Consider the following 21,592-nt stretch of genomic DNA (forward strand, 5'->3'; position numbering starts at 1 on the left):
ATCTTGCTCAGGCTGGGGAGGGTTAAGAAAGAAGGCTTCCTGGAGGACGAGGTGCACAGCCGAGCCCTTGAGGGTGGGAAGCAGTTGGATGGGCAAAGAGGAGGCAGGTGGGAGGGCCAGAGTGGGCAATGGCGTGGAGCTGGACAATTCTAGCAGGCGGACAGGGAGGAAGCAGAGCTGGCGCTGCCAGGGACTTAGTGAGAGATGATGACAATTATAGGTGCCATTTATTGAGAGCTTCCTAGGTGCTGGGCTTTCCTTCTAAGCCTTCTGTACACATGATCATGTACTCCTCACAATCACCCTAAGTACAGGTGTTTAGCCCCATTTTACAGACAAGGAGAGTGAGGCACAGAGGAGCTAAGTAACTTGCCCGACACCACAGAGCTAGGCTTCGAGCCCAGGCAGACTAGCTCCAGAGCTGTACTCGCAACCACTGTTCATTTCCACTACCTCCGGGATGGAGGTAGTGGAAGTGAACAGTGCACAGTCCGATCCCCGTTTAGGGATTGGATTGTGCCAGATTGTAAGAATCTGGGCTGTACGCGGTAGGCAATGGTGTCCTAAGTCAAGAGGCCAGGTCCAGGAAGGCATTTCTGCGGGAATTTTGCTGTGCTGTCCAACACAGTAGCTGCTAGTAGCATGTGGCTATTTAAACTTAAATGTAAATTAATTGCAATGAAATTAAATTCCTTATCCACACTAGTCACATTTCAAGGGCTCTGTAGACACATGTGGCTGGTGGCTGCCATCTTGGCCAGTGCAAATCATCGTGGGAAGTTCTATTGACAGTGCTGAGTTAGCAGGAGAGCTGCCAAGACGGCATTTGTATGTGACTCAGGTGGACAGAAGCAGTTATGACTGCACAACAAGCCAGTTTAGAGAGTACAATTGTCAGAGAAGCCCATGGTTGTCAATGGTAAAAATGTGAATAGCTCACACATTCATTCATTCAGCTGTTCCACAAATACGGAGGGCCACACATCCGGGGTGGGGTTGCAGTGGCACAGAAGAGGTGACAAAGAGGCATGAGTGAGAAATCCTCCAGGGTAGGGAGAGGGGTTTTCCAGAAGGCTTCCTGAAAGGGGCAATGCCAACCCAAGAGCTGAAGGATGGCGGGGAGTTGGCCACGAGGAGAAGCTGGGAGGAGTGATCCAAAAGGGCCACAGCTTGTGTGAAGACTCAGAGGCATCCCACAGCGTGGCCACACCACCTCATTCCAGATTTTTGAAGGGGTGGGTGTGCACGAGAGGGGAGCAGGGGCCAGGGGAAATGGCAGGCAGGAGAGAGAGGGGTGGGGGAAGAGGAAAATCGTTCAGACTTGAGGCACTGGAGGCTGGGTTGCTGAGAGGGAAGCAGGAAGAAGGCTGGGGTTCCAGGAGGCGTTAACTGGCAGGGCCCTTCTCTGAGTTGGGTTGAGTAACCCCTGGGCTTCCTCCCAAGTCACACACGTTTGCACAAGTTGGCTATGTTGCTTCCAGCAGTGATCCAGAGACTGTGGAAGAGGACTCCCTTCCAGAGGGTGGAAGGCATGGTACAGAACCACACACAGTCTGCCCTCTGGAGGATGAGACGCTCTCAGCGTGAGCAGGAAGGCTTGGCCTCCTCCCCTGGGGAGGGAGAAGGATGGGGGTTCCCAGATGTGTGCCCCTGCTCTGTAGTTTGTGTTTCTTCTTATCGTGACACAGACCCGGCAGACACTATTACTATCCCCTCTTTATGGAGGAAGCAACTGAAGCTTTGGAGGTGGTACCCCGGACCAGAAATCACAAAACACGTGGCAGGGGTGGGAGATTGAACATGGAATCCTCTTACCTTGTAATTTGGGGAAGGATGCAGGAAGAGGAGGCTACCTTCCCCAAGGCCACTTTTTCCATGGAATGTGCTGCGTCCATAAAGCAGCCTCGAGATGAAGATGTAAAGCTGAATTCAAAAGGAAAAGTTTTTTGTGTGCTATAAAAACAACAGGCTTATTTTGCAATTCTGTATCTTCTACTAACAGAGTTGTAGCCTAAAGTGAGTTAATATTTCCCTTTTAGAGATAATGTTATCATATCTAAATTACTTTGCAGTTTTCCCATTAAGTTAGCTTTTAAATGGTGCCTCTAATCAGCCGGTGTGATAAGTTGAGCAGGATAATGTGGAAATCTCAGATGGCAGCGTTCAAGGTAACGGGAATAGCGCCAGCAAAGGTGGCAGCTGCCTCCCCAAGGGACAAGCGTTGGTGGCGAGCTCCAGAACACAGGATGTAGGGAGTGGTGGGAGAGCCTCCCCAAGACTCCCGGAGTGAACACTTCACCACTAAACAAAGACCATAAATTATGCCATTAACATTTAAGAGGATTCGTAATTTCCTCCAAGTTCTACTAAACAGCAGAGACTGGTGTCGTATAGGGTATTTCAGACAGAAAAATGGGAAATCATAGCTCCTGACCTCAATGAGCTCAGAGTGTAACAAGGGAGAAAGGAATGCAAATAATAATAATCATCATGCAGAGGTGCTGTGTATTATCATTTATCTAATACGAATTTGCCACACTTGGGAGAATTGACAGGACTGAAATACAGTGGATGCCACTGGTAGGAAAAGAAGCACCTTCTAACGCCTGAGCTGGAACCGTTCAATTTGCCACCATGTACTTCAGGGCCCAGTCAGTGAAGCTGGACAAAAATTCAATTTAAATAATAACCACTGAGTTATAGTCTGGACGATGTCCTGACATTTCTACCTCCTAAATAATCTTTCACACTGCACCTCTCACCTCCAGTCCCCCAGCTGCTATCCTCACTATTTTTGACCTCTTAGGAGCAGCCTCCTCGTGGGCCCCAGTCCCACCCCTTCCAATCTACCTTCCCTGCTGCCGCCAGGTGATCTGGCTGAAATTCAAAGCTGACCACATCATTCTCCTATTTAAAATCCGGAGATTAGCACAGTGCCCGGCACATAGTAGGTCTCAAGAGATACTGAATGAATGAATGGCACATGGCCTCATTGGGCTACATCGTCATTGTATTAGTTTGCTAGGGCTGCCATGACAAAGTGCCACAAAGTTGGCGGCTTAAACGACAGAAATTTATTCTCTCATGGTTTTAGAGGCCAGGCGTCTGAAGCCAAGGTGACAGCAGAGCCATGATCCTTCTGAAGTCTTGAGGGCAGACTCCCCCAGCTTCCGGTACTGCTAACAATCTGTGATGTCCCTTAACTTGCAGCTACATCACTTCAACCTCTGCCTTGGTTGTCATATGGCCTTCTTGCCTCTGTTTCTGTGTGTCGCTCTGTTCAGATCTCCCTCTTCTTATGAGGACACCAGTCATTGTCGTAGGGCTCCCCTTAGCCAGCATGACCTCTTCTTAACTTGACCACATCTTCAAAGGCCTTGTTTCCAAATAAGGTCACATTCACAGGTACCAAGGGTTAGAATTTCAATTTCAATCCTTTTGGAAGTTACAACTGAACCCACAATAGTCATTAAGCAAAACAACTCAAAAGTGGAAACTACAAATGCTGTAAGTGGATTTATTTTTACATCTAAGTTCTTGTAGTTTCTCTCTTGTTCTCTTTTATATATACATATATATATATATATTTTTTTTTCTTCTTCTGTTTTTCAAGGCTGAAAACTTAAGCAATGCTAAAGTGGAAGTAGATTAAACTGTTACAAGGGCATGGATTAAGCGGCAATTAACTCGTGCAGAGGCTGAGAAGGCTTCAGAGAAACGGTTTATAGTTGAGTTATTCTTGAAAAAGGGTGTAAGTGTGCAAGCGTATGAGAGAAGACATTCTCAGTGGAGAAACAGCATGTGCAAACGTGTGGAGGTGTGGCCTGCCGTGGCAGACCACCCAGGGGGGATAATGTAGGGTTTTGTGGTTTATGTTGGTCCTGGGGTACTGACACGCAATAGGGACTTAACATTCTGGGGCCTCTCCCTGAGAACCCCTTTCTACCAGCTCTTCCCCCACCCCTACCTCCACCTCACCCCTCTCTTCCTGACTAGTCCTTTAAGATCCAGGTTACCAGGCACCCTACAGAAGCAAACAACAAGGCATACATGAGCAAACTTGGAAGCCTCACCTACATACATGTTTAAAAAACCAAGAGAACACAACCCACCATTCCAATGACTCAGGTCATTATCAGTTGCTCAGAGCTGGTCCCCAAGTATAGAACTGAAACCACGAGAAGAGTGTGCAGGTCACGACTCAGCTGTGTGAGCGTGTTTCCCAGAATTTGATCTGGCAGCCTGAGCCTTCAAGTGGGATCAGCAAAATGAACAACAGAGAGATTGTTAATTTGGTTTAAACAGCGTTGAGTCCATAGCAAGAATCACAAAGATGTTCATGCCCTGTGGGCAGGCATCCCAGTCCCAAGGATAGACTTGTCTGAGCTTGGCTCTCCCAGAAGCAGACCCAAAGACAAGCATTCCCGTGCAAATGGTTTATTTGGGTGGTGAACCCAGGAGTGGAGCAGTGAAACAGGGAGGGTAGACATTAACAGTACATTATCAAGGTCATTACCATCTCAGGAAACTGAGGCTCAGTCTGGTGGGAGACTCTGCAGATGGTGTGAACATGCCTTAGAGTAATCTTTAGAGAGCTGGGGGATTGACTGACCCAGCAACTTTGGTCAATAGGGTGAGAGTTTCTTCCGAGAGGCTCAAACTTCCAGGCATTTCCATTCTGTTCCTTGTGTGCAGAGGGAGGCAAAGAGCCATGGGTGCATTTAGAAGACTTACATGGTAAGTGTAGGGTAAGGCGGGGCATTGACAGTGTCTGCTATAACCCTCAAGAGATAACTCAGCCCAGCCTAAAGGGTAAGTGCAAGAAGATGTTCATAGAAGTGTTGACTAGGATAGCAAAAGTGAACAGATCACAGACAGGTGATGAAAACCACATAGAACATCTAGCAAAATGGGAGTGGTGTAATCACTGTCCATTCATTGAAAGGAGACCCAGCCACCACCAAGCGGATTTCAACGCCCTTTAGCAACATGGAAAAGGCTTACTATCTAATGCTAAGTGGGAAATGCAGGATGTAATATGAGCTAGTTTTACGTACACTACGATTGTGCCTGGGCAAACATCTGTCTTCAAGAAAAGAAGCATTTGAAGAAACCACAAAGAAACGAGAATGTATTAGGGTGATGGGACCACGCAAATTCTTTTGTCATATTGTCTTTTTGATTGAATGGAAGGCAAATTTCAATATGACTAACGAAAACACCAGTTCATATAGAATTGCACCCCCTCCCAAATAAGCTGCTTGCACTTAAATTCTTGTCTAGGCTTCTGAGGGGACCGAAACTAAAATGGGTCTATTCCCAGGACTGGGATGTCTGGGCCACAGGGCGTGAATAGCTTTATGGCTCTTTTTATGAACTCAGTGCCCTATTTAAACCAAACTTGCTCTCTTTCTGCTTTCTTTGGCTGATCCTGCAATGCAGGATTTGGAGGCTCAGGCAGCTGGATCGGATCCTTGGAATCAGGCTCACATGGGTCCAGCCATGTCCTGCTTCCTTTCTTCACATACACAGAGGTTAAGGCACATTGGGAGCTGACATCACCAAGATGAATTCTGTGCCCAGGAGTCTGCAATTTATCAGAATATAAAGAATGTGGAAATGGAATTCAGCCTGCACATTTGCGTTCCTTATCGAATGTCTCCAAGCATGTTCCACGAGGGACATAAATTAAGCCTTTATTCAGGAGACACATTATCTCTGCTTGTGGCCTTCCACATAGTTCTCTAATGAAAGTCATTAGATGCTTGGCCCCTGGAGATAAGAGACCAGTTCTGCCCAGCCTGTGTTCCAGCCTGTGAGTCAGCGATGACATCAAATTCTACCCAGGACTCTGCCTGGAAACCCTGGTACCCAGGGTTCTTGGAAGGGCTTCTGGGAAAGGGAGGGGGGGTCAAGTGTCAGCCCCAGGGACCTGGGAAATGGGGCCAGGCTGGCAAATGCTCATTGAGTCCTACTGTGTGCCAGCCAAGGGATAGACAGAGGTTAAGAGACATTATTACTTCCCCCCAAGAAATTCACAGAATAAAATAATCCAGATGTCCATCAACAGAAAAAAGAATAAGCAAAATGTGGTCTATCTGTACAATGGGATATTATTCCTCAATAAAAGGAATGAAGTACGGATACATGCTCCAATATGGATGAAACCTGAAAAAATATGCTAGGCACAAAGGTACACATATTGCATGATTCCGTTTGTATGAAATGTTCAGAACAGTTAAGTCCATAGCGATAGAAAGTCGCAGTTGCCAGGGGCTGGGGGAGAGAGGGGTGGAAGCAAAAAACAAAATAATGGTAACTCAGGTCAGAGCAAGCTAAAAGCTTAAAAAGAGACATTAGACAGCTGTGTTCTCTAAAGCCTTTGGCCACCCTGACACAAGAAACGGTTTATCTGACACCTTTTTTGAATGTTCCACAGTCCCACCACATTGTATGGCTCCCTTCTCCAATCTCAAATTATTGATTTCTTAGGAAGACCATCTCTTGTTATAATGGTACAAACCAGGCCCTTGGTGTCATCCCTATCACAACCCAAATGGCCTAATAGGTATTTTTCTAAAGAAAAATTTCCCAAGAGGAACTCTGGCATTAGTAGTGAAAACAATTTTTCCCACCACTAAAGTATCATAGTAATTTTGGCAAATTTAATTAATCTTGAAAGTTATTATGAACAACAAACATTACTCAGGAAGGCAAACAAAGAGCTAAGGTGGGGCTATATTACTTCTGAAAAACCCTGAATTGGTACAGCCACTATGGAGAACAGTACGGAGGTTCCTTAAAAAACTACAAATAGAACTACCATATGACCCAGCAATCCTACTACTGGGCATATACCCAGAGAAAACCATAATTCAAAAAGAGTCATGTACCAAAATGTTCATTGCAGCTCTATTTACAATAGCCAGGAGATGGAAGCAACCTAAGTGTCCATCATCGGATGAATGGATAAAGAAGATGTGGCACATATATACAATGGAATATTACTCAGCCATAAAAAGAAACGAAATAGAGTTATTTGTAGTGAGGTGGATGGACCTAGAGTCTGTCATACAGAGTGAAGTAAGTCAGAAAGAGAAAGACAGGGGCTTCCCTGGTGGCGCAGTGGTTGAGAGTCCGCCTGCCGATGCAGGGGACCCGGGTTCGTGCCCTGGTCTGGGAAGATCCCACATGCCGCGAAGCGGCTGGGCCCGTGGGCCATGGCCGCTGAGCCTGCGCGTCCGGAGCCTGTGCTCCGCAATGGGAGAGGCCACAGCAGTGAGAGGCCCGCATACCGCAAAAAAAAAAAAAAAAAAAAAAAAAAGAAAGAGAAAGACAAATACCGTATACTAACACATATATATGGAATCTAAGAAAAAAAATGTCATGAAGAACCTAGGGGTAAGATGGGAATAAAGACACAAACCTACTAGAGAATGGACTTGAGGATATGGGGAGGGGGAAGGGTAAGCTGTGACAAAGTGAGAGAGTGGCATGGACATATATACACTACCAAACATAAAATAGATAGCTAGTGGGAAGCAGAGGCATAGCACAGGGAGATCAGCTCGGTGCTTTGTGACCACCTAGAGGAGTAGGATAGGGAGGGTGGGAGGGAGACGCAAGAGGGAGGAGATATGGGAAAATATGTATATGTATAACTGATTCACTTTGTTATAAAGCAGAAACTAACACACCATTGTAAAGCAATTATACTCCAATAAAGATGTTAAAAAAAAAACCTTCATTGAACATTTATTCTATAAACTTTTATGGAGTGCCAAAAAAAAAAAGGAATGAAGCATTAATACCTGCTGCAAGATGGATGAACTTTGAAGACACTATGCTAAAGTGAAAAAAGCCAGTCACAAAAGGCCACAGAGGATTATATGAAATTTCCAGAATAAGCAAATCCCTAGAGACAGAAAGTAGATTGGTGGCTGTCAGAGCTGGGGGAGGGAGGAACGGGGTGTGAAGGCTATCAGAATATGGTTTCTTCGGGAGTGATGAAAATGTTCTAAAATTGATTGTGCTGATGGTTGCATAACCTTGTGTATATACTAAAAACTGTTGATATATATTTTAAATGGATGAATTGTATGGAAAGTGAATTATATCTTAATAAAGCTTTTGTTATAAAAAAAGAAAAAAGAAACTCAGAGGAGAGAGGCATATTATTACACGCAAGTTCTACAAGGTTCATTGAGGAAGTGCTGTTTGAGCTAACCGGGGATCAGCTTGAGGGTGATCACAGATGGACTAGGGAGAAAGGGGTTCCTGCAAAAGGAAGAGCACAGACAAATGCACAGAGACATGAAGGAAGGTCACCAGCAATGAATTATGATAGGATGAGCTGTGACTTTGAGCTTCTGGGGGAATGATGGGCTCACGAGAATTTATAATTTTTGAACAGGTAATGCATTCACATAGTACAAAATGGAAAAGTCTCAAAAAGGCGGCCAATGAAACAAAAATCTCGCTCCTGTGTCTGTCTCCCACTCACCTAGTCCCCGCTCCCCACGCTGGGCAATCACTGTTGCTAGTCTCTTGTATGTCCCTTAAGAGATATATTACACACATATACAAAGAAGTATTCATATGGGTTGTGTGTAAATGGGATTGGAACCTCATCAATGTCTCATACTTCACTTTTAATATTAGCCAAAATCTTAGAGATCCTCCCGAATTTGTATACAAAGAATATGTTCATGTTTTAGTGGCTATTTAGGACGTACCACCTTTTATTAACCAGTTTTCTTTAAATGGACGTTTAGGTTGTTTCCCATCTTTCCTTCTTACAAAATTCTGTAATAAATAACCATATATATATATATATATGACATATCACATATGTATGAATTCATCTGTAGGTAAAGTTTCTAGAAGTGGAATTGCTCCATTACAGAGCTTGTACTTTTTAAAATTTTGATAGATATTTGATAGGTATTGTCACACTACCCACAATAGAGGTTGTACCAATTTATACTTGCATCAGCAATTGGTGAGACAGCATGTTTCCCCACATTCTGGGGGTGTGTTTGGAAACATTGTCAGAGATCATTTCATATAGGGCCTTGAATACAAAGCCAGGAGGTTTGAACTTGATCCATTGACCATGGACACCTGTTGGAGGGTTTAGGCAGTAGGTGAGGATGGGCAGTTTGAAGTTTTAAAAGCTTATTTTCATGATGACATCAAATAAATTTTGTAGGAAATTTTTATTCTCAAACAGGCATGAGTGGTAATGTGATGAGTCAGAGAGCAGAAAAAAATCTCCATTAGGATTGAAGCCATGTTGGGGAGAAGGTGATTATCATCTGGGCACAGCGGCCACAGACAATGGGGTTGGATATGAGCTCAACTTGGTTTCTTTACTATCCATAACTCTAGCTTTCCTGTCAGTTTTCTTTTTATCGCATACTTCCCACAAGCTGATGGCTCCTCGTGAAACATTTAGCCCTGAAGGGTAATGACATAAAAACCAATAACAAGGAATTTTTATCAGAAGCTAACGGTTCACCCAATGACAAGCAGACAAGTGATACAGCAACTTTATCTTTCTCTACAAGACCTTTTTGCAAATTAATTGGATTTGGAACTGCATGGAACAAAGAGCTGGGGGAAGCAAAAATGCAGACACATTAACAAGATGTGCATTAACAAAAATGCAGACACTTAAACAAGAAGTCAGTCACTATTATGTGATACAACAAGAGAAGGAAAGATGGACAGCAGCCAGTTGTGAAGGCACGAGCATATGAAGGACCTGAGAGCCAGGCCCATCCAGATGCTCCAGCCGTGGTTCAAGGATGAGCACCTTGGCCTTGGTACTCTTGGGGCTTGCCCTGGGGTTTAGGGCCATTACGGCTAAGCCAGAGGATGGCAGCTTTTGCTCTAAGAGCCAAGTGGCTTTCAGAGATGCTTGCTATGAATTTGTGCCTCTCGGCCTCACCTTCTATGGTGCCCAGAGCTGGTGTGAGGAGCAAGTAGGCCATTTGGTTTTTATTCATGGTGAAGCCACCCAGCTATTCCTGCAGAAGCACCTCACCCAGGACAGGGAACGGTGGACTGGACTCACATGGAACTTGGCTTGGAATGATACTACAGAAGGTAGGTGCCACGATAATTTTGTTTTATGAGGAGCTTGTGGTTGTGATTCTCACCATAGTTTCTTACCCAGAACTCCATGGAACAAATTAGTGTGTCCCAATTCTCATGGTAAGGAGACCCTCCTTTTTGGTCGTTTTGTGGATCAAATAAAAGAATTCTTGTGCAGTACCTAGCACAGAATCCAGCTTGTAGCTGACATGCTAGAAATGTCCCTTTCTTTGCTTGTGCCTAAGACTAGCTATGGCTTCTTCAGTTCTTGCTAGAACAGTGCCTGGCACTGTCCTGAGTTCTTCACGTCCATTTTCACAGTGAATCCTTATCATAACCGATGAGACAGTTATGATTGTTGTCCCTATTTTACAGATGGGAAAACAGAGTCTCAGGAAATAATGACGAAGCTATTTTCAAAGCACTTCCACATGTCCTTCCCCCACTTGTTATGAGGCTGAAGTGGGTTAAGGGCTTAGCACAGCTCAATTCACATTAGACAGTCTCATGGTAACAGTCGTCCTGGAAACCCTATCTTATCCTTCGCTCGGCGAGGACCCCTTCATCCAACCCCCGCACGTTCAGGTGAGTCCTCCTCTTTGCACCTGTAGGATCTTGTCCACATATTTAGGAGAGCACTTGTGGCATGACTTCAGTTTTTAGGTGTCTTCCCCCCGGACTATGAGTTCTTCAAGGGAAGGAACCATTATTCTGGCCGGTTTTGTTTTCCCAGTGTCCATACACAACAAAAAATGGATGTCCGTATTTAAGCCTTACCCCTGCCCCATGAGGCAAGCACTGCTACTCTTGTTTTATGAATGAGGAAAATAAGTCCAGAGGCATGAAATGACTTGTTCAAGATGACAGCGTCCTGCTACCTCCCATTGCCCAGTAGAAGCTGCTGGGTTTTATAAATGAGTAGCTTGGTCTGGGCTGAACACCTGTAGAAATGTACCAGCGTGGATGGAAATATTTTAATAAAGGAGCAGCCGGAGAAGCTCATTTTAGGAAACTCACAGCCAAGAGATTTGAATTCTAAAATGCATCTTCAGGCAACATCTACTGAATGGTTTCTTGCTTTGTAGATGCAGAAATTGTGGATCTCTGTATATCGGACACGCATTCACATGCAGTTAAAGGAGCGTGTCTATTTAAAATCTCCAAGGGATACTGCATGGCTGCTACAGGAAATGGGGTAGATCTGAGTAGGCTGGTACGTCCCAACCTCCATCGCTCAGTGTTATTTAAGAAGCAAGGGACTGTCCTGGCTGTGTGCGATATGATGGCATTTATGTAACTAGATTTCAGGCATTCATAAATGTTGATGTATGGATACAATTCATCCTGGAACAATTTTCAAGAAACATAACAATAATGGGAGTAGTCCATAGGTTGAAAGAGGGAAGATGTTTTCACTTTATACCCTTTTGTGTTCTTTGAATATTTTTAACCATATGTATGGATTTCTTTTCCTTAAAAAAATGGTAAATGTATTTTTGAGTCTTCACAGTAAATAGTTTACAGCCAGTGTTTTCTAGACCTCTGGTGTACCTCTGTATTACACACACACACACACACACACACACACACACACACACTTCTTCAACAATCATGTTGGTGTATTCAAGGCTCTGAAGAGTACCAAAATCATGAAAATTGCTTCCACTTTAATTCAGTGCTGCCCAAGTATATTTGACAAGGGTCCCTGCTACTCTCTGGAGTATGTTTTGCCATCCCAAGGCACAGTTCTGTGCTCTTTTTTATTTTATTTTTTAAATTAAAAAAATTTTTTTTAAACCTTAAATTTTTTTTAAAATTTATTATTATTTTTTTGGCTGCATTGGGTCTTCGCTGCTGCACATGGGCTTCCTCTAGTTGCGGTGAGCGGGGGCTACTCTTTGTTGCGGTGTGCGGGCTTCTCATTGAGGTGGCTTCTCTTGTTATGGAGCACGGGCTCTAGGCGCGTGGGCTTCAGTAGTTGCAGCATGCGGGCTCAGTAGTTGAGGCACATGGGTCCTAGAGCTCGTGGGCTTCAGCAGTTGTGGCTCATGGGCTTCAGCAGTAGAGGCTTGCAGGCTCTAGAGCACAGGCTCAGTAGTTGTGGTACACAGGCTTAGTTGCTCCGTGGCATGTGGGATCTTCCCGGACCAGGGATTGAACCTGTGTCCCCTGCATTGGCAGGCGGATTCTTAACCACTGTGCCAGCAGGGAAGTCCTGTGCTCTATTTTAAATTGTGGTTACACATTACTAGAAGCATCATCTATTTAATCAAACCTCTTTGTATGGGCTCTTGGGCTCGGCACCCCGGTTTGTAGGCTGAGACCTTATCTTGGAAGATAGTGGCTAGGTGATGCCCCTTCACTGGCATGGGACAGAGAGGCCTTCAGCCTGTCAGCACTGCCTGAGCACCCACTACATACAAGGAGTAGAGCTGGGGCAAGCTCTCTGCACACCAGGATCAGAAGGACCCTTCCAAGTCCTGGTGGTCATATTCCCATCCCAGGGCCCCGGATCTGGCTGGACACCTCAAATGTGAGCTACAGGATCTGGTGCCGAGGGCAGGATGCTTCTGTAACCAACCCCTGGGGCTACAATGGGAGAGACCCTTCCTTTGGGTGGTTGCCCTCGGACAACTGCATGCAGGAGTTCGGCTTCATCTGCGAGTTTGGTGAGGTGGCCTGTGCTGTGGGGTCTCCCTCCTTCTTTCTTTCTCTGACTCTCTCTCTGTCTCTCTCTGCATCTCCTTCTGTCTTGTTCTCTCTTTTTCTGTATCTCTCTGTCTCTGTCTCTCTGTCTCTATCTCTCTAAATGCCCACAATCTCCGGCTGTGTGATGCTCTGTGTCTCACTACATCTCTCCAGCTCATGTCCCGCTCTCTCCCTGTCCACTTACCTGCCTACCTGCCCTCTAGTCTCACTTGTCTCTCTGTCTTCCCCTCTCATAGTCCACATTAGAGGGAAGTGCTCAGCCCTATCTCCGCTCCCTTTCCAGTCTTCCCATGAAGAGACATGTGGTCCCAGGAGGCGGTTCTCACTCACCCTTGACTCCCACTCCCTGGTCAGCCTGGCTTTGAGCCCCTCACCCCAGCATCCCACTCCCAACTCCCAAATCCTCTCACGCTCTGCTCTTGTGCCGTTTCCAGCTGATGCCTGTGGTAGGCCCCTTTTGTGGGCCCTGGGAACCCCTTCCTGGGGACTTTGTGTGCGAGTCCCCGCAGGAGTGGCCCGAGACCCACACTGGGTCCTGCCTGCCATGGGGGGCTGGTCTTGGAGCTGAGCTGCCTTGTGGTCCCCTGACCCTCAAGCCAGCCTTGACAGAAGGTTCTGGGCTTCCAGACCCAGTCCCCTCCCTGGTTCTAAGCCCCTCATTGGAGACTCTGGTGCCCAGGCCCCAGCCTGGGTTCAGACACTTACGGGACCCCTGCTCTATTTCCCCCACACTCAGCTTTATAGATGCCATGCAAGCTTAACTTTCCTGCCTGGCCGATTCGGAAAAGTCGAAAGCTTTGTGGACCTGTGGGTTGTGCAACTTCCTCACTTCTTACTAAAGCTCCCCCCCAAACCCCATCCCCTTCCCCACCGCCACTGCAAGCCTGTCTCAGCACCGTCAGCCCCCAGGGTCTTGCAGTCCCTGGCACGAGGTCACACTAGGAAGAGCTAACATACATCCAGCAGGAGTTCCAGGCACTGAGCTGTACATGCCTCTGTGCACTTATTCCTCACACAGCAGAAATACCTCCATCATTCTGTCGCAGGCCCATGACAAAGCTAAGAAAAGTGATGCTCAGAAAGGGTAAGTTCCACACAGCTGGGAGGTGACGGAGATGAGACGTGAAGATCAGAGAGAGAGACTGGGAGACACTGTGCTGCTGGCTTTGAAGATGAAGCAAGGGGCAGCCTCTAGAAGCTGGAAAAGGCAAGGGAATAGCTTCTCCCCTAGAGGGTCCAGAAGCAACCAGCCCTGCCCACACCTTGATATTAGCCCAGTAAAGCCCATTTTGAACTTCTGACCATAACTGCAAGAAGATAAATCTGTGCTGTTTAAGCCACCTAGTTTGTGGTCATTTGTTACAGCAGCCATTAGGAAACGAACACAGATTTTGATCTCAACCCCTGCCCTGTGGCGGTCCCACCAGGCAGACGGGCCTGAGTCTGAAGCCAGTGTTTCCTACTTTCTGCTGTGCACATCTGAGCCAGGTCATTCTTTATCAACAAATGTTTACTGAGCATAGACCACATGCCAGGAGCTGGGCTGGAGTGGGGTTTCAGCACAGTGACCCCACAGAGCCCGATGTTACCACAGGGGAGGATAATAGTGCAGCTCATAGGACTGGTATGAAGACTCAATGAAATCACTCATGCATTCAACAAATGCTAGTTTAGCATCTATGATGTGCCAGGCATTGTTTTCAGATAAGTCTCAAGGAAGGCACTCGAAACAGGTGGAATGATAATTGCCACTTTTACAGCCCTGACCCTACACGTACAGACTCATTTGATCCTCCTAACGACTCTATGGGGTGTGATATTGACTCCCCCCATAAAGAGGAGGCACGGAGAAGCTGAATAACTTGCAGAAGACCACACAGCCCGAGTGTGGCTGGGCTGGCCCTGACCCTGGGCAGTCTGGCCCCAGAGCCATGCTCATGCCCTCCACATTGTTTCTCACCCCTGCTGAGTCAGCTCCCACTGTGTCCTTGCATCTCACAGTCCTGACCCCTGAGACCCCTCTGCTTCCCATTACCTGGGCACTTGCCCATCTGTGACCACGAGCCCTCCTTAGGTGTCACCTTACCTTTGCCACAGGTGTCAGCCAGAGTCTGGCCTGCGAGAACCTCAATGCCACCATGCACTGTGGCTCAGGGGAGGTGATCCAGATCCAGGGTGCTTTCTATGGGCGCCAGACTCCCCATTATTGCATGCCGGGGACCCCTCAGACCTGGAGGAGGAATGCAACTGGGTCAGCGTCAAGGATGAAGTGGCAGGTAGGGCCCAAGGGCTCTGTAGCTCTGGCTGCAAGTGCAGGGCACTTCCTGGTGTCCTGTGCCCAGCAAAGGGGTCTGGAAGGATTGAACAATCTTCATATCTGACCTTGGGCTTCCATCATATGGGAAAATTAGCCAGTCTGCCCACAGCACCAAGCAGGGGAGTAAGGGGGCCGTGGCTCACCCTTCACCTGACATCAAACCCACCCGACGGGTCAGGTGGACATTTTGCTCTCCACCCCAACTGGGTGCAAAAACATTTCTTTCTTTTTTTTTAATTTAAATTTTTTTAATTTCGAAATACTTCAAACGCACGTACAAGAATGAAAAAAATTTCAGTGAAATCCTCTGGACCCACTACCCAACTTTGTCAAATCTTAGCATTATGCCATATTTTCTTAAGATTCCCTCATTACAGAAGTGAATAAAACATTAGATTCGTATCATCTGTCCTGATACATGTTGTACTAGTTTGTTTCACTTATTATGTAACTATATCATAGTTTGTCTTTTCCTCTATTGAGAGATGTGCGGATTGTTGCTTAATCCTTGCTATTGCGAACAGTCCTGAAACAAACAAACGTTCCAGGTGGTATCTCTCCTGTTCTGGATGGTATCTCTCCTTCACGTGGGAGAGTTTCTCTAGGGTCTTATTTTTCTAAATCAGATTAAATCTGCCTCTGAGCCAGGTTTGTCTGGTGACAAGGATTTTTCCTTGGAAAGAAACTTGCACCTCTCCCCGCCATGTCTGACCCACATCACCCCTCCTCCCCTTAGAGCAGGCGTGGGGGAAAGAAATGCCGAAATCAGCCAGTTGGTTCTCTTCATCTCGCCTCGTTGCCCCAGCATTCCTGAGGCTGTGGCCCACCAAGGAGGAAAGGCCCGGAGGACGGGCCGATGGGTGTGCCTCCTTCACAGATGGAGCTCAGTGGGCTATTTCCTTAAAGGCCTAGATGCAAGCTTCCAAACCTTGTAGCCACACCCAGAGGGCACATTGGATGGGAGCCCTGCATCCTTTTGGGGAGGGCTGGAGGAGATCTGGGCAGAGCTCCAGGGGGGCTGTTTGTACCTAAGTGTCACCATCACTCATTCATTCAGTCAGTTTGCTGACAGACGTTTATTGAGCACCAAAAGTGTGCCATGCACTATCCTGGGCTCTGTGGATGCAGGGATGAATCAAACACAGTCTGTTCTTCGAAGGGGTCACAGTCTAATGGGGAGACAGAAACAAATACAGGCAATTACCTAGCACTGTGCTCAGTGTCACACAGAAGGGAGAAAAGGTGCTGTTTAGTTACTCATGCAAGACTCATTTTGTACCTGCTGTGTATCAGGTACTGTTCTGCGTGCTGGAGATAGAGCAGTGAACAAAAACAAAGCAAAACGAAACATTCCCTCTCTCTTGGAGATTGTAGTCTAGTGCTGTGGACGCACCTAGTAGGGTACAGATCTCACACGGAGGGGTAGAGCAAACTGGGTCCCAGCAGGAAAACAGAAATCATGCTAGGTCTTCCAACAGAGGGAATTTAATGCAGGGAATTGGTTATCCAATGACTCAGTCACGGAAGTGCTGAGAAGCCGAATAGGGGATGATGATCGAACCCTGAGATTAGAGGAGCAGAAAGCCGCGACCACCCCAAAGGGCTGGAGGGACAGCCATGGGGGATGTCACACCAAAACCAGAAGTCAGGGCCACCTGGCAGGTGCTAGAACCATGATCTGCGCCGGGGGAGCAATGACCACGGAGGGAGGGACGGGCCCCAAGGAGCTGGAGCTTCAGAGGAGATGTGGTGAGAGAGAGGGCAAAAAGCACCCTGCCCTGTACCTCTTCCCGTCTGGTGCAGGCAGACTTTGAACCCCCAAATTCCCACCCTAGTCCCTGGAACTGCGGGTATGATGAGATGCCATGCCCATGAATATGTTAACTTACGTGGCAAAAGGGTCTTTGTACATGTAATTATGGTTGCTAATCTTAAAATAGGGAGATTATCCTGGATTATCGAAGTGGGTACAATCTAATCACATGAGCCCCTCAAAGCAGAGAATTCTCTCTGGCTAGAAGCATAAGAGAGGGGTGGCAGATGGAGAAGTCAGTGAGATTCAAGTATGAGACAGATCTGACGCCTCACTGCCAGCTCTGAGAGACAGGGGGTCACATGGGAGGACTGGAGAGAGGTCTCTAAGAGCTTAGGGTGGTCCCAGCTGATAGCCAGCAAGGAAATGGGACCTCAGTCCTACAGTCCCAAGGAACTGAATTCAGCCAACAAGAAGAATGAGACTGGAAGTAGATTCCTCCCCAGAGCCTCTGTGACACCTTGATTTCAGCCCTGTGATACCCTGAGCAGAGCCCAGCTGAGCCCACCCAGACCTCTGACCTCCAGAAAGGTGAGGTAATAAATGTGCTGTTTTATGCCACTACGTTTTTGTAATTTGTTACAGCAGCCATTGGAAGTTAATACGTCGTCTTCAGTCTTCCATCAGCGCCTGCCAGTGCACAGGGCAGTTTGGGAAATGTAGTTCCCTGCAATTTGGTACCAAGTAGGGTGAGGGTGGATCTGTGGACCAACGGTCAAAGGGCTGGCCACCTTCCCAGAGGAGGTGAGATCTAAGCTGAGACCTGAAGATATGATAAGAGTCACGCAGGAAAAGGACAGCTGGGTGAATGGGGATGGGTGTTCTGGGGAGAGGGAGGAACCCATGCAAGTCCGAGGAAGAGCGTGGTAGGTGCAGGGAACTGCAAAGCACTCAGCATGGGGGGAGGTGGGGCACTAGTGCCTGAGGAACCCAGACCCTAGCCCCAGGATGTTGGGGAAGCACTGGAGGGTTTTGAGCAGGGGACGATCACGGCCAGGTGTATTTTAAAGCTGCCCGCAGGCTGCTGTGAGTCCAAACAAGGGAGGCTGATGCCAGAAACCCAGGTGAGAGAGGCTGGAGGCTGGAGGGCAATGCAGATGGAGAGAAATGGATAGATTCCAGAAACAGAAGGACATACTGACAGGACTTGTCAATGATGGGAGTCCAGGATGACCCTGGCATTGAGAGAAGAGGCTGGGGGAGGAGCAGCTGGTGGCAAAGGTGGAGGAGGGAAATTGTCTTCATGTCCTAGGGCAGCCTTACCAAGTACCACAAACTGGGTGGCTTAAAACAACAGAAGCACGTTCTCTTGCAGTCTGGAGGCTGAGTCCAGAATCAAGGTGTCAGCTGGACTTCTCTACCTCCAAAACCTGCAGGGGAGAGCCCTTCCTTTCCTCTTCTAGCACCCGGCATTTGTCGGCAATGCTTGCCCACAAACCCTTGTAGGTGCATCTCTCTAATCTCTGCTTCCAACTTCACATGCCCTGTCTCCGTGTCCAAAGGACACCAGTCATACTGGATTAAGGGCTCACCCTAATTACCTTATCTTAACTTGATTATGTTTGCAAAGACCCTGTTTCCAAATAAGCTCATATTCACAGGTGCCAAAGGTTAGGACTTCAAGACACCTTTTAGAGGAGACACACTTCAACCCAAATCAGAGATCAAGACCTCATTTCAGGATATGAGAAGCCTGGAGTGCCCTGTGACGTCCAAGTGGAGATGCTGTGTAGACAAGTGGACATACAGGATAGGAACTCAAGAGAGAGCTAAACAAGAGACATAGATCAAGGAGTCATCGGCCCATGGCTAAAAACCGGGTGAGGGGAGCACAAAACCATAACAGCTGGGGAGGAACCAGGGCCAGGAGAGCATCTGAGGAGGGGGTGGGGCTTGCCTGGCTAAGCAACCAGACAGGAAAAGAGCATTTAAATATTCCAAAGCCTAGAGCAAGCATGGGTTTCTAAGATGCGAAAGAGAACAAGGAAAGTGATGCAGTGCAGGGCAGAGCCATAGGATGCTCTCAAGCCAGGAGGGGAACCAGGGCCACAGCATCTGCCTGTCCTTTCTCCAGGCCTCTCTGTAGGCGTCTATTATGTCTACATGGGCAGAGGGAACGGGTGTTGGGATGACCGTGAGGCTTCTGGCCTGGGGTCTCCACACTCCTCCCTCCTGTGGGCACCTGGTGCCCGTGGCAGACACAGGGTTCCTAATCTTGTGCCCTCTTTGCCAGTTCTCAGGATGTAGGTTTCTACCTTAGACCATCTGAGTAGATGCCACGGGACCAGTGGTTCTCAAAGTGGGGTCCCTGGGCCAGCGGCATCGACATCGCCTGGAAGCTTGTTAGAAAAGCAAATTCTCAAGCTGCCCTCCAAACCTACTGAATCAGAATCAGGGTCTGGACATTTTTGTCTTCACAAGCCCTCCAGGGGATTCTGGTATTCTGAAGTTTGGGAACCATTGTGCTGGACCCTGAGATATTTGAAGGCAGGAATCCTACTTGTTTCTCCCCCAGCACCGGACTCAGTGCCCGGTCTTCAGTAGATACCAACAGGTACTTGTTGGGGGGATGGTGGGTGAATGAACGAATTCAAGGTCACTCATCTCTGTCTGACCCTATCCTTTAATGTCCTTCACACGGTTTCTGCTTCCGCTGGGATGTGGGTGCCTCCCAGGCCAGTGCCAGGGGGCTGCAGGCCTGCCAGGTGGCAGCAAATGGGACCTACTTTGGAGACCTGTGCCCCACCTGGGGCAGTTACCTGTGGGTGCAGTACCACTGCCGGGAAGGTGAGTCCCCAACTTGCCTGGGTGTGGGAATTTCCTTCCTATCTGTAGCCCTCCTTGGAGCAGAGGGTGCAGCTATCCATGGGGGTGGATCTGCTCAGTACTGAGAGACCTCCTCACCCAAAACTGCTGCCCTGTGGCTTGCCCTCCCCACCTGGCTTAGCTGCAGAGTAAAGCATTTGAGATTCAGTTGCAAAACAAGCCATCAAGCCAGAAGTTGAAAAACAACTGTTTTAACCCCAGGACGCTTCAAATTAAATTTCATGGGGTGACCCAATAAACACAACAGACAAAACCAAGATTACTTGATTGGAAGGGTTCCCACATGCCACACGCACTCAGCCACCACCCTCCCTGTAGACTGCCATTTTAGAATGCACAGGAACTTTTACAAATCTAAAAAACCATAAAAATAACCCATATTACCAGACTTTATAAAATTTTATAAATCAAGAAGGAAGAATCCCTCCCTTCAATTCAACAATTCTACTCCTCATAAAGAAACTATTCAATTGTTTAGAATAAATTCTTCCCTGCTTTTTTTTTTTTTTTCGGTACGCGGGCCTCTCACTGCTGTGGTCTCTCCCGCTCGGAGCACAGGCTCCGGACGCCCAGGCTCGGTGGCCATGGCTCACGGGCCCAGCTGCTCCGCGGCATGTGGGATCCTCCCAGACCGGGGCATGAACCCTTGTCCCCTGCATCGTCAGGCGGACTCTCAACCACTGCGCCACCAGGGAAGCCCTCTTCCCTGCTTTTTAAAGTGTTTTCATAGACATGGCTGTGTATGAATGTATATGTGTATGAATGTATATGTCTACAAATCAATTTTTTTCACTTAATAATATATCCTGGACATCTCTCCAAGTCACTACCTTATTCTTTTAATGACTGCATAGTATCCCATCATAAGATTATGTCAAAATTTATTTAACCCGTTCCCCTCTTTTTAAAAATTAATTAATTTATTTATTTTTGGCTGCTTTGGTTCTTTGTTGCTGCACGCAGGCTTTCTCTAGTTGTGGTGAGCAGGGGCCACTCTTCATTGCGGTGCGCGGGCTTCTCATTACGGTGGCTCCTCTTGTTGTGGAGCACGGGCTCCAGGCGCACGGGCTTCAGTACTTGCAGCACGTGGGCTCAGTAGTTGTGGCACACGGGCTTAGTTGCTCTGCGGCATGTGGGATCTTCCCAGACCAGGGATCGAACCCGTGTCCCCTGCATTGGCAGGCGGATTTGTAACCACTGTTCCACCAGGGAAGTCCAACCTGTTCCCCTCTTGATGGACATTTTGGTTGCTTCTGAGTTTTTGTTGTTATGGATCACTCTGCAGTGCTCTCTTGTGCATTCTTGTGCATATATCTTGACATACGCCTGGGATTATTTTTAGAGGAGAGATCCCTAGTAGCGGAAATGCTGGGTCACAGGGTACGTGCATTTTAAATGTTAGTAGACATTGCCACATTACCCTCCAAGATGGCTGTATCGAGTTCATTCCTATTACAGTGTGAGTGCAAATTTCCCCTCAAGCTGGGACACCACATTATGCCATTGTCCAACCAATTAATCGGTCAGAACGGCAAATTCTACCGAGTCCGTGAGTAATGGTTCAAGGAGCTCTGAAGGGGAAAGATGAGTCAGAGAAGGTTGGGGTCCCCAGGGGCCACCCAGGAGAGCGGGGTCCTTGGGGACAGGAGGAAGAGGGCTGCACGGAGGAGAGGGTGCAGGAAGAGGGGGTGGCACTCGTTTGCAGAACACAATGGGTGGAGTAAGAGTGAGCAGGGTGTCTTGTTCTCTTTTCTGGGAAGGGAGGCCACATGGTTTGGCAGCACTTTCCGTGTGGTGGTTTCGCTCCTGGACAAAGGGCGCCCTTGGAG

General features: G+C 47.5%; 2 protein-coding genes across 2 annotated transcripts in view; one reads left to right on the forward strand and one right to left on the reverse strand.

The window, feature by feature from the left end:
- The window catches only part of BCO1 (beta-carotene oxygenase 1), an 81,218-nt gene that overhangs the window by 42,664 nt on the left and 16,962 nt on the right, over nt 1-21,592 (reverse strand). Inside the window, exons 5-6 of the mRNA XM_079906849.1 lie at nt 14,894-15,037; nt 1,816-1,923 (exon numbers count right to left, since the gene is read on the reverse strand). The gene's annotated coding sequence lies outside the window, so the exon portion shown is untranslated. The remainder of the gene's footprint in view (nt 1-1,815; nt 1,924-14,893; nt 15,038-21,592) is intronic.
- Nucleotides 9,810-21,592, forward strand: part of LOC307179111 (polycystin-1-like protein 2) — a gene marked incomplete at both ends in the record, with an annotated part of 82,625 nt that continues 70,842 nt past the window's right edge. The window contains 7 exon segments of the mRNA XM_079907885.1: nt 9,810-10,110; nt 12,603-12,767; nt 13,242-13,253; nt 14,905-15,015; nt 15,018-15,083; nt 15,866-15,984; nt 19,613-19,724. Of these exon segments, the coding sequence (XP_079764011.1) occupies nt 9,810-10,110; nt 12,603-12,767; nt 13,242-13,253; nt 14,905-15,015; nt 15,018-15,083; nt 15,866-15,984; nt 19,613-19,724 (886 nt within the window).

This window comes from Stenella coeruleoalba (genome assembly GCF_951394435.1).
Source record: "Stenella coeruleoalba genome assembly, chromosome: 20".
NCBI classification, from domain to species: domain Eukaryota; kingdom Metazoa; phylum Chordata; class Mammalia; order Artiodactyla; family Delphinidae; genus Stenella; species Stenella coeruleoalba.